This window comes from Colossoma macropomum, unplaced genomic scaffold, assembly GCF_904425465.1.
Source record: "Colossoma macropomum unplaced genomic scaffold, Colossoma_macropomum, whole genome shotgun sequence".
NCBI classification, from domain to species: domain Eukaryota; kingdom Metazoa; phylum Chordata; class Actinopteri; order Characiformes; family Serrasalmidae; genus Colossoma; species Colossoma macropomum.
The window spans coordinates 28,760,900-28,773,547 of record NW_023494803.1 but is presented as its reverse complement, the minus strand read 5'-3'; the positions used below and the strand labels follow the sequence as shown (position 1 = coordinate 28,773,547).

The 12,648-nt window shown below is 39.1% G+C and overlaps 1 protein-coding gene across 4 annotated transcripts in view; it reads right to left on the bottom strand.

Moving 5' to 3' along the window:
* sash1b (SAM and SH3 domain containing 1b) overlaps nt 1–12,648 on the bottom strand; it is an 87,886-nt gene that overhangs the window by 3,576 nt on the left and 71,662 nt on the right. For all 4 annotated transcript variants that reach the window (XM_036592768.1, XM_036592769.1, XM_036592772.1 and 1 more), the window contains exons 6-17: nt 12,416–12,502; nt 12,220–12,332; nt 11,579–11,680; nt 9,457–9,589; nt 7,840–8,228; nt 5,907–5,981; nt 4,656–4,796; nt 3,039–3,171; nt 2,758–2,927; nt 1,517–1,726; nt 1,221–1,371; nt 494–622 (exon numbers count right to left, since the gene is read on the bottom strand). In XM_036592768.1, the coding sequence (XP_036448661.1) occupies nt 494–622; nt 1,221–1,371; nt 1,517–1,726; nt 2,758–2,927; nt 3,039–3,171; nt 4,656–4,796; nt 5,907–5,981; nt 7,840–8,228; nt 9,457–9,589; nt 11,579–11,680; nt 12,220–12,332; nt 12,416–12,502 (1,833 nt within the window). The remainder of the gene's footprint in view (nt 1–493; nt 623–1,220; nt 1,372–1,516; nt 1,727–2,757; nt 2,928–3,038; nt 3,172–4,655; nt 4,797–5,906; nt 5,982–7,839; nt 8,229–9,456; nt 9,590–11,578; nt 11,681–12,219; nt 12,333–12,415; nt 12,503–12,648) is intronic.

The window sequence follows — 12,648 nt, the reverse complement described above, 5'->3', positions numbered from 1 at the left end:
GTGCAACACATTTTTTAGGCAAGTGCAAAACCATCACACAATGTCATGGTAACAGACAGAACTGAAATGTAGAAGCCACTTCCACTACAGAAAAATGTTGCCACTTGCTTCTCAGTATGAGCAATGTCATGATGAACGCAGATGATTGTGTGTTCTTGCAGAGACAGAACGTACTGGTCCCTTGTGTATTTGGTGGAGGGTGTGACTGACATGTCTGAGGATGGACAGTAGACAGGAGATGAGGGCTAGCAGCGGAGTGAGAGAAAGAGAGACAGTCCGGCCCTCGCGGAAGAGGAGTACAGAGCGAGCGATAGAAGGGACAGAGATGGCGGCGAGATGAGCACAGAGAGCTAAACGCCAGAGTGATCATCACACACTGGTCACACAGTTCAGTTTGTTTGGCTTGACTCTGGAACATGCAGGGCCTGGCAGCCCACAGAGAAGAGGTGGAGCAGGTCTGCAGAGAGTCACAGGCGAGGAAGGCTGTTATTACCGTTCTCCAGCGTCTCACTGCTCTCATAGCAGCCAGAGTCACGGGGGGAGTCTGGAGGGGCTCCACTCTCTGACAGAACCTTCTCCTCAGAACCTCCTGAAGAACCTCCACGCTCAGGGTCACTGTTACCTACACACACATATGAGATATTGTCAAATTTATAATGTATAACATCACTTAATGAGCTCAGTGACATATTATATAGCTGTAGTTTCCAGTTCTGGTCTTGGACGTCCCCTAATGGAAGCTAGTAATGGAAGCTATGCCATCAATTAGCAATGAGCAAACTGGCACACTGTTATCAATTAAAATGGACAAGCATATGCTGTATAACTAAAATTAGCTGCACAGTAGTAGCAGATACTTTTATCCATTTCATAGATAACAGTATCACTGAAGTACAATAGAAATATGCTTAATCTGTTTTGCACTTATCCATGATGGGCATATTTTGTGGTTGATACAGTCAAATTAAGGAACTTTCAAAAAGATGAAAAATCTATAGGCACTTTTTGCAAGTTATAAGGGCCCCGATGGCCTCCAATACTGGTAACGACCCTTCAATATTCAATATATTCCAGTGCAAAACTGAAAAAAAAAAATCGAACTCTAGACATTTGGTTCGGGTAAGAGGGAAAACTGTAAATTACTTTTTTTTTGTCAAACTGCTGCTTTAATCCATGTGTTCTAATTGTCTGTGTATGTCTCTCAGCATTGGCCCACTCACTGTCATATTCTTGCAGCAGTTCCACTGCAGTCAGCAGTACTGCTCTGTGCTGGGGGTCTTTAATGTTCAACTCGTCCAGGTCCTCCTCTTCCAGCAACTTAAATGTGTCCAGATCCTCATAGCCATTAAACAGGAATGTGGGCATGTGCTCCTAAAGTAGCAGACAGTACAAGAAGATTTCATAAAACTACTGACTTCAGCAGAAATGTACATTTACTCTGTGAATACATAGCAGTGCTTCATAAATGTGTAAGGTCAAAATTGGAAAGTGGTGTGCTCCTCATAGAAGTCATTACCTTGAGATTAATGCGATCCAGAAGCTCTTCCACAGATGTGGGTTTTGGTGGCCGGCTCTTCCTCCTCTTCCTTACGCTGCGTTTGGGCTTCTCCTCTTCCTCACTCAATACATCTACATAGATGAATTTAAAGGTGCCCACCTTGTTATTCAGCAGGCCCATCCACGTACCCATGGGTGGCTTACTGATGATGTCTATTACATCTCCTTTCTGGAAAAAGAGTGAATATTTTGTGTAATTGAATAATCTATTGATTATTTTTATGATTAATTAAATAATCTGATTTTAACAAAATGCCAAATTAATAAACTAGGAAGCCTGAAAATTAATGGAAATATGAAATAACTGAGGTTTGGAAGGAGGAATGTGTATGAAGCTCATTCTAATGTCCTATAAACTTTCATCTCTACCTTCTGTTTCCTGTGACAAAGTTTTCGCACCCGATCAACAAACTACAATCTCTTTCCTGTTCTGCACTCCTATCTCTCCTACCTCTGTTCATTAAGGGGGTTCCAGCCATCTAGCTTAAAGCAGAAACTGCCCAGAATTCCAGACCAAGTTCTCAGAGATCTTCATCTTTCCTACAGTCAAACAGTCTCTTCTCACACTATGACCACATGCCGAAGGCATGGTCCAAACTAGCAAAGTGCAAAGAGTCATATGAAAAAAACTGAACACTCCCAGTCAAATTACATGCTTTGCTGTTTTTCTAGGTTAAAACAAATGAACACATCCTCAACAGGGAACAAACTTAAATGTGATACTACTACTATTACTACTACTACTACTACTACTACTACTGCTGCTAATAACAATAATAATAATAATAATAATAATAATAACAACAACAACAACAACAACTTTAATTCATATAGTACCTTTCATAGAGATATATGTCAATTTTCTGCAAATTCTTAGTGTACAATTTCTATCTATTTGCTGAGTTTCTATTAGAAAAAATTAAAATAAAAAATGAAAAATGTTCCAAACATCTGCACAGGCCACACTTTATTGTTTTTTTTTCAATATGTTGCTGTTTCTTACTGTAAGAGATACCAGTATGAGAATTTAAAACTGCCCACTTATCCATAGAACAGTAGTTTTGTTTTGTAGTTGAAAATTTTCTTTTATCACGTAATCATGGCAGCCCACACAATAGAACATTTCACTACATATTGCATTAACAAATATTATTATAATTATTATGGTATTTTGTTCCTCATAGACACCAAATGTATTACCTTGAGTTTGAGGGAGTCTGTGTCATAGGGGCTGGGGATAAAGTCGGTGTGTACGAGGGCTCGACCACAGAAAGGCCCTCTGTATGGTAGCTCGTCATCATCACCGTCCTCCGATTTCACGCTTTCTCTGTTACTGGCTGAGGAGTCTGTAGTACTAACTGTCTGCCCGCCTACAAATTAATGGATATTTTAATGCAGATTTAAAGGAGTTCAGCCATGTGATACAGTGAGATTGTGGCATTTGATCTCTCATACAGACACACTTATGGAAATACACTTACTCATTGAACTCTGTCCACTTAGTGAGCTCCTCAGGCTCTCCACAGAGCCTCCAGCTTTCAGTTTGGGTTTCTCCAGAGTGTCAGTGTGTGCGTGTGGGGACTGAGGGGAGCCTGGCTCTCTGTTGGGGCTTGACTGAGTGGAGCACACAGAGACATCATTGTTTAATACAAATATCAGCACTTTACTGTAACTGCCAGCAGGGGGCACTCAACACTTACAAATAGACATATCACTGCGTGACAAAGAGCTAAAATGGCAATGTAGATACCAGTACCCAATGATGCATTTCTAGAGTTCATGCATTTTGCTGTATTTCATAAACCCAATGATGCTGTATGTTTGAAGATGTCTTGCGTCTTGTGTGCTATTTTTTCTGCGATTTCAGAAAAAATACGACTGAATGAAATACTGCTCTTGAGGGGTGGGCAATGTGATGATATTTTTTTGTTATCATGCTAAAGTTCTTCACAATATGCAAGCATTGTTAAAGTTTTACAGTCAGACATTGTTAAAGTCTATACAGTCCATATAAGGAAACTATGCTGCATTGTTTGTGTGATTTCACTAGAACTAACCCATATATATATATATATATATATATATATATATATATATATATATATGTATGTATATATACACACACACACACACACACACACACACACATACAGCAGTCCCCCTGCCTACCCACTCAGAGACTCCCCCTGCCTACCAGCTCGTTGTTCGTCCTTAGAAAGTTGTGCAACAACATTATTATAGTCATAATTTTCCTTCATTTGAACTTTCATTAAAATATTGTGGAATCCTAAATCATGAATCCGGTTTTTTAAAATAGTTTTTTAGTTCCAACTTCTTAAACCTCAGAAAAACTAAATGTTGGAATACATAACATGTATCATGAAATTGTATTCACGTATTATGATTTTGTATTTTTGCCATACCCCTCCCCCTTCACTCACAAGCTTTTTTATTAGGTTCATCTGCTCCCAGTTGTACCAAATAGTTTAATTAACCTTTTACAGTTAACCAAAGGTGGCTGGCCACACTGAACTACTCTGCTTCAAGTGTCAACTGTTTGTGTAGCGCAGGGGTGTCCAATCTTATCCACAAAGGGCCGGTGTGGCTGCAGGTTTTCTCTCAAAACAAGCTGGAGCACACCTGATTCCCCTTGTTTAATCAGTTGGTTTCAGTCTTCAACTGCTGATCAGGTGATCTCCTGCTTTATTGGAATAAAAATCTACTGCCACACCGGCCCTTTGTGGATTGGATACCCCAGGTGTAGTGCAAGGTAGGATGTTTAATAAGAAAAGTTAAGTCTTTGAACTCCAAGCTTATTATGCAGATGTTTCTCATAATAATATTATTAGCATTATTCAGTAATTACTAGTTACATAATTACTAAGGAACTTAAGTATGCCTCACATACAGTTCCTTATATTTCATGGGGTATAGCACGTAGAGCTCTGATATCATGTAGTGCAACCTGAAGCCAAACCTTTTTTTATATCACAGTGGTCTGTGATAGAGAGAAGCGGTACCTTCTAAGAATATAAAGCAGACAGTTTTGTAGCGCAGAATGACACGATACAAAAAAACACACACCCTCCACATAGTACCTGTTCAGACAGAGCAGAGCTGTACTTCTTGGATATACGTTTCCTCATGGTCTCCTTCACCGACTTCACCTTCTTGCCCAGAGAGATGCGGGACGGAGTGGGGGACCTCGCTGCCTCTCTTCTGCTGTCTCCACCCTCAATCTGCAAAAGGCATCATGAGACAGTGGCACAGAGATCATAACATCAGCTTCAGTTCAATGAGAAAGCTGCAGATAAGCATCAATCACAAAATAAACCCAACTATTTATCATACTTCATGTGTTAACCCCAGGCGTCGAATTAAGTTGTTATTCTTAAAAGGGAACTTTCAAAATATCTTCATAATTATATCACTAAGATGTAAACAAAGTCACTGAGAGTAGTTTGATATGAGATGCACTCTTCTAGAGAAACTTAAAACCAGAACTGTGTTTGTTAAGATACAAACATCCAAAGCAAATATCTTCTGATATAAAAGCTACCTCACAGAAAGCTATTACACCAAAAATTATTGTTTCATAATGTCATATACATTGTGATGCTTGAGACATTTACCAATAGATCTGACATAAGGTTTCAGCCTAAAATATATAATTTTAAAATACATTAATGACAGGGAGATATATACAGGGAGATGTAAGGCAAAATAATTCAGAAAGAAAGCTTGACCTTTTCTGACTGACCACTATCTTACAATAATCAACATTTAATATTAGGTTCACTGGTTGTTTTGAACAGTAAATAAAATCTGTCCATTGTAGACACTGTGACCCCTGGTTCCTATCACCACCACTGTAAAGAACATCAAAACATTCTGAATTACTTTGTTTACATCTCAACAAATGAATTATGCAAAAACTCTGAAAAAATTTACCTACTCTATCTCATTGTACTTGACAATGCAATGACAATAGGATATTCTGTTCTACTAAGACCATGGCTTAATTTGAGGGGGCAATCAAAACAAAAACAAACAAAAAACAATCAAAACAAACAAAAACCAAAATGAATTCCCTTGTAAATCTACAATGGATCAATAGTGTTTTGTGAATAAAAGTCAAAAGGCTAATGTCTGTCTGTATGGGTGTTCTAATCGCAGTAAAAGACAAGAGAGATGTAAAACAAGAAAGTTATGTTTCAATTGAAGTGAATAAGCAACTGAAGTATGATTTGAACTCTCCTCTAAGGTTCAAGGGTTAAAAAAACATACCTAGCACCTTTACACTTTGTCATTTGAAAGTATTTTTAGATGAAATTTTCTTTAGTACTTACATTAGGGTCACAGCTGCTCTCTCTCATGTATACAGACCGGTTCACGAGGTCAAATCCTCCGAAGCTACAGGCCCTCTGCAAAGCAAATTATATTAACAAAGCATTAACATATGAATGAACATCTGCTTGAAATCCCAAAGTTTCTCTTTAAGGTAGCATTTTGATGGCTGACATTGACACAGAGGTAAAAGGACTGCGAGGCCTTCTCCACATAAAAACAAAGCTACATCTTCCCAATAGATGCACAGATTTGGGCTGAATATTAAAGAGCAAGCCTCTGCTACAATAGCTCATAGTGGCAGTTTCTTCCTGCTGACCTCCCCCTCTTCCTTCACTGCCAAGCTGACTTGGCCTGACCTCTGCTTGGGATCAACTAGGCACAGCATGAGGATGTGCTGTGACTGCAGTATGCTACAACCAAGATGCCAGCAGGATAAAGGGGAAAAGGATGTAAGGTGGTGTATAGACAGCTCTCTGTTCTCAAGTGGACATATTAATGGATGAAAGTCAGCTAGAGGCTGAAAATTTCATTGGCCAGGAAAAGTGGCTATAAGAAATCATCATGAAATTAGCTGAGGCTGTGATTAAATAGATTCCAAGGAATTTTGTTCTTATTCATACTTACATATTGTTCAGCGTTTTTGCATTTTGTCTATTACTTTTGCCATTTGTTATATATGTTAGTATATCAATAAGTCATCATTTGTGGATCAGGTATTTGTAATACTCAATTTACCTCAATGTTCATGATGTGCAGTTGTTTATAGTTGCTGTCATAACAAAACCTCATATCTTCATGGTGAATTTATAGGATGAGGAAAATCATTCTTAAAGCAACACAATGTAAGCTTTGGAGATTTGGGGGACCTCCCTGCTGGAAATGTGTAATTGCACACAAACTTTCCCCAAGCATATGAATCTGATGATTGATAGCACATTCAAAAAGGAATTCCGTTCAAACCTGGTGAAGAACGTGTCTTCAGAGAATGTAGGCAAATTATCTACAGTCATCATCTTACACTCATCAGTATAATGTTCATTTTGCATGTGAGACCTAAACATCAAGGTGGACCTTCTTTTTGAGCCTGTGTGTGATGTTAATATGTAAAGATGTATGACATGATCTGAAAAACTCTGACCTCCGACTTTTAAATAATTATTTAAGGCTTTACATGGTGATTTGCAGCAGTGCACGCGCATCATATTTTAGCTTGTTTCTTTTCTCCTGACTCTGTAATGCTTCTTATTTCAATTTTAACAAAAAATCTTACATATGTGGTTTTGACTTTTGGGGCAGATTTTGTAAAAGAGGCACTAATTACTGACAGTCTACCAAAACTTTGCGAAGCGGTGGCCAATTTAGTGGGTTATCTACTAAGAACCTCCACGGAAAGGAACACTGGCACAACTCTACAATTAACATATGACCAGTGCAATATTAACCTGTTTGGCTTACATGTTTTTGTATGGAAGCCCTGAAAAGAAAAAAAATTCTCTGTTTCTGAGCACAAACAATAGCAGCCATGTTAACACCACAAATAAGACAAGCTTTTCACAGGTGTTAAATAGTGCACCGTCAGTATTTAGTGCCAGCCATCTCTCAGTACTTTGCACCTTGGGAAGGAAACTCCTCTAAATGCATATGCAATGAGGCAAAAGCGCCCCTTTGGTCTCATAATGGGCACTATTTAGTTAGGGCACTTATTTTGTAAATCACAACAGTCACTTTTAATTGCCAAATTAAAGTTTGTGACAGCGCAAACAGTTAAACAGTAAATCTTTCCCATTATGTGTTTTAATATAACAAGATTTTTTTTCCATTCATCATGAAATATTCTCATAATGCAGAGGACAGCTTGTATTTTTAAACAGTGTAAGAATATGAAAACTGGGGCTTCAAAGTAATAAGACGATGATATGCAGTGGCGCTCACCCCGTGGTAGTTGGAGGGGCTCAGGGCGCGTCTCATTTCACCGTCTGTCACAGAGCGGGCCATCATGGGCTGATCCTCACAGCAACCCTCTGCCTCTGAAAAAGAGGAGCCACTGCCTGCATCAAGCCCCAGAGCAGCTCCACCTGGGCCTGAGGACATCTGGCCCAAACCCTGACTGCTGCTGGACTTGCTGAAGGCTTTGAAGAGCTTGTGGCTGCTGTAAGTGTCCAGGCTGCTAGAAGAGGGTGAAGTGGTCAGGCTGTCTGAATCTCCATCCACAGACAGCTGCTCCTGCAGAACTGAAGCCAGTCCATCACCCTGGACAACTCGCTTCTGCACCCCGGAGTACAGAGAGGTGTTATCCTCACAAGTGGGAGACACCTCAGAGTCTGAAAGAGTAAACACAAAATGTTCACTCCTTTACATTATATTAACAGCATCAAGCAGATGATCTTATCCAGAATAACTTATAGAAGTGCTTTGTTGTCTACTAAAACTTATTCTTATACTAGCGCAAATGGACTGAACCAGTGGCATCCAATCTCATTTGCAATTGTTGTGGCTGCAGGTTTTCATTCCGAACAAACAAATGTGCACCTGATTCTACTTGCTAAATCAGTTAGTCTCAGTCCTCAACAACAACTGATCATGTGTGATTTTGCTTTGTTGGAGTGAAAACAAATATACAGAACGATGATAACTCTAGGAACCATTTAAGTGCTCAAATGGTTCTTTGCATGGTTAAATGGTCTTTGAGTTCTTCTTGTATATTGTTTTTTAAGAAACTCTTAAAAATGCTTACATTTAGCAACATGATTTGTTCTGCCATTGAGGTGTAAATGCAGAGATTGCGAAAAGTATTTAATTTTTTTGTATGTGATTAGTGTTCTAAAGATATCTGTAGATACATAATGTCACTGTAACTCAAATTGTTTTTCATAATTATTTGAAAACACTAGCTGCCTTTTACATTGTGTTAACATTTCATAACTAATAGCCCAAAAGAAATGATCCAAAATCACTTGGAATAAAACTTACTAACTTTGAACCTACAACTTTTTTCCATCACCTAAAAAGTTTCTGTAACATTTTACTATAGGGTTCTGTTCATAAGACTACACGGCACCTACATAAGCTGTTACGACAGCCGACATAACCCTATATAAATGTTAATAAATTCTTTTTCCCAATAGGCGTCAATAACTAACAATTACATTTGCCAATTTTGATCAAAGTTAGCTAAAGTAGCCTTTATGCCAGATAACGCCTATTGTAATAAGCATTTATAAACATTTATGTAGGGTTTTGTCAGCTGTCATGATGAGCTTATGTAGATTTTATGTAGCCTTATGAACAGAACCCTACAGTAAAGTATGACCGAAGTTTCTAATTTGGAGGTTTTGTTATAATGTCAACAACAAACAATAAACAATGATAATCGGTCGCCTCAAACATGGGGTCTATGTCAGTGGTCTACAATAAATTAGTAGATCAGTCAGCTCTCTTTCTCCAGATATTGTCAGCCACCCTACAGCTATGCTACTATTATAATTCTCTGCCAATATAATATATGATGTAGATATTTCTCTGAAGTTTTTGTACAGGGGGACTTTTTACCTTTTGACGTAGGTTTTTTGTTCTCATCTATTCTGATGAGCTTCTTCCTCACACGCCGGGTTGAGCTGACCAGTTTGTGCAGTCTGCGAAAGGCCAGCGACTCCTCCAGCTCATCGTCTGACTGTTCCCGTGACTGCAGGCCAGGAGGGAGAAGGAACAGCTTGTGTTACAGGACTTAACAGCTTGCGCCTTTGGACATGTTTTCAAATAATCGCGAATGCTGTTTTACAGCAACAGTGAATAAAAATACAAAATAAAAACATATTCTTGATATGTTCAGGAGATTACCAGGAAAAGTGTGATCATGGATAACAAAAACAACCAAGAGAAAAAATCAATTTAAGAGCTATGATATAAGGGGACTTTTCAGCTTTTTACAATGAAGTGTTCAAATATAGTCCCAGGCAGCCACAGAGCTACGTGCTCTCCCTTATGTAACTCTGTGGGGTAAGGTCTTACAGCACTGCATCTCAGCAACACTCATCTGCATAGAGAAACTACTGGAATAATAGCAAATGTATAACAATGAGAGAACAGTGATTATACAGTATAAATGTGTGCAAAGTTTGGGCGCCCTGGTCAAATTACATGTTTTTTTAATCTTCTGAGTGAAAATTAGTTGCTACATTATCTACAGAGAACACACTCCTGCACATCTTCAGGCAAAATTACTGTTTATTTGCTCAATTTAACATATAAGAAAAAAATAAAACATGTTTGAACGTTTCAATGGCTGTTCTAATTTTGTACTGTATAGACTACAATACTATAGTTATTAACACTGTAAATTCAAAGCAGACCCCAACAGAAAACAGTAATGAGTCATGCTGGTTTTAACACAGCACATGTTTCTCAGAAGTGTGTGTTTTAATAGCTGCTTACTGGTGAAACCAAATGAGACAAGCAGACTGAAACCAAAGAGATAATTGTCTGTCTCAATAATTCAGCATACCACATTTTAACCTCAGGAGCCTACCATATGTGTTCTAACCACAGTTTGTTTGTTTTTTTCCATTAGGGACAGTAGCAGGCTGGAAATAGTGCTGATGATATGTCAACCACATGTAGCTCTGTTTTAAACATAGGCTCTGTTCACAGGTCAAACCAATTGTGCTTGAAAGTGTTAGTGGTTAAGTGTCTGGTTCTGTTTCCTCTACCTGACGTGTGGCTTCAAAGCACAACTGTAGTTCATCATCATGTACATTCGCCCAGCATTTAGTCATAGAGTCTTGTACCAACTCAGAAACATCAATGCAAACATTAGGCACGCAGCCAATTGAAATTGGTTATGATTCTTTAGGAAATTATGCAGTGCACTGTAAATTCTCAAATTTAACAACTTTTCAAATACTAATTTTATTAGATTATTTTTTACAATACAGATTTATTTTTAAAGACACACTAAATACAACAATGTGACTTCAAACACACAAAACAACACACGACTTTTTTATATTTACATTTGGCCACAAAAACATGAGCCATAATTTACCGAACATTATTAAACTTGACTATCATTGATTATAAAGCATTTTTAAAATCAGTGTCATTTTCGAATCATATTTCTGAGTTATGGAAGAAATACACATAAAAAAGGGAAAAAGATGAAAGAGGAACACAGGGTGACTGTCCAGTGGAATCGGTGGAATGGGCCCTGCAACTGAGCCCCCTAATCACACCATCCCTGCACAAAAGAGCTGCGGCCTGCAGAACCCAGCTCAGGCCTGCATTCAACTGGCCAAAGGACCACAATGGGGGGTTAAAGTATTGAAGGCAATGAATAGAGCTTGGCCTGGAGGCCTTGAGGGGGGTGTGACAAGGCCCTGGGGTGGACCGATGGGATTCAGCATGCTGGGCGGGGGGTGGGGGGGTGCAGTGGTTCACATCCAGGACATGGAGGGGGAGGGGCATCAACAAATGCCTGGCAGAGTGGGTGACATTCCTGCTGAGAGCATGCCTGAGACCAGAGGATGTGTCGCAGCCAATAAACACGCTCATTACAACAAACAAGGATGTAGCACGGCTCATAATACACAGCAGCTATTTACTCCTGTCCACTCTGGGGCTCAATAAAGTGTGAGATGACTCAATGGAGGAAAGAGGAAAAAACACTGCTACTCACGTTGCAGTTGGAGGACTCGTTCATAGTTGGACTGGAAGGGTCAATCCACTCCGTTGTGTCTGTGCTGCATGACTGTCGGCTTTGGGTCTCATACTCTTTCAGCTGGAAAGAGAATATTTCAGTAAGTGTTTGGAGATGCAGTTAGGTATCACAGTCACCATCTGACATAGCTGTAGCATACAGTCAAGTACTGTGGACAAAATATTTCCTGGACACACACACAAAAAAAAACAAAAAAAAACACAGGCAGCGGTGAAGGTTTGGAGCCAAGGTTTTTAATGGTAATAATTTTGTACCTCACAATAATTTAGATCAGCGTCCTAAGTATAAGATATAATTTATAGTAGCCACTAAATAATAAGTGGTAAAACCAATAACATGTAGGCCAGCAGTTAAAAGGGTTAAAGACAAAATCACCAAATCTAATGGAGTTTCCTTGCTAGGGAAATCCTGTTTGGGTTAGAGAAGATGGCCCATTTGGCGGTTGAACAAAGTTCAGATGGAGTAAACTTTAATGGACTTTACCACCAAAGCAGAAATAAAGCTTAGTAAATAAATAAATGGCATGCCCATCTTAAGACTGTGCAAAGTGCACACGCAAAAAGCCCTGCCCATCAAAAAGGTCAGGAACAACAGCTTACCCGAGCCAAAGCCTCCTCTACAGTAATCATCTTCTCCTTCACCATCATCATCAGCTGGATTCGCTCTTCATCACTCATTGTGATCTCGCTGGCAACAAAGCCCAGGTCTTCGCCTGCACACAAGGGTCATACATTTAGGAGGACAAAATAGGGATAGGAATGGGTGTCCAGTTGTGTAACAAAATACCTAGCGTACCTTTTGACATCTGACGCATAGTGCCTTTCTGCGTCTTGCGAAAATTTTGCCAGAAGGATTTATTTTTCTTTCTAGAGTCCCATCTCCCTGCAACAGGAAAGAGTTTCAAGAGAACATAACAGACTGATGTACCAAACAGATACAGGTAAAGCAAAACTCAGTGTTTTTCAACCTAATGTCTATCTCCTACATTTCCAGTGTACAGTCGATTACGGTGAATGATCATTTTAAGG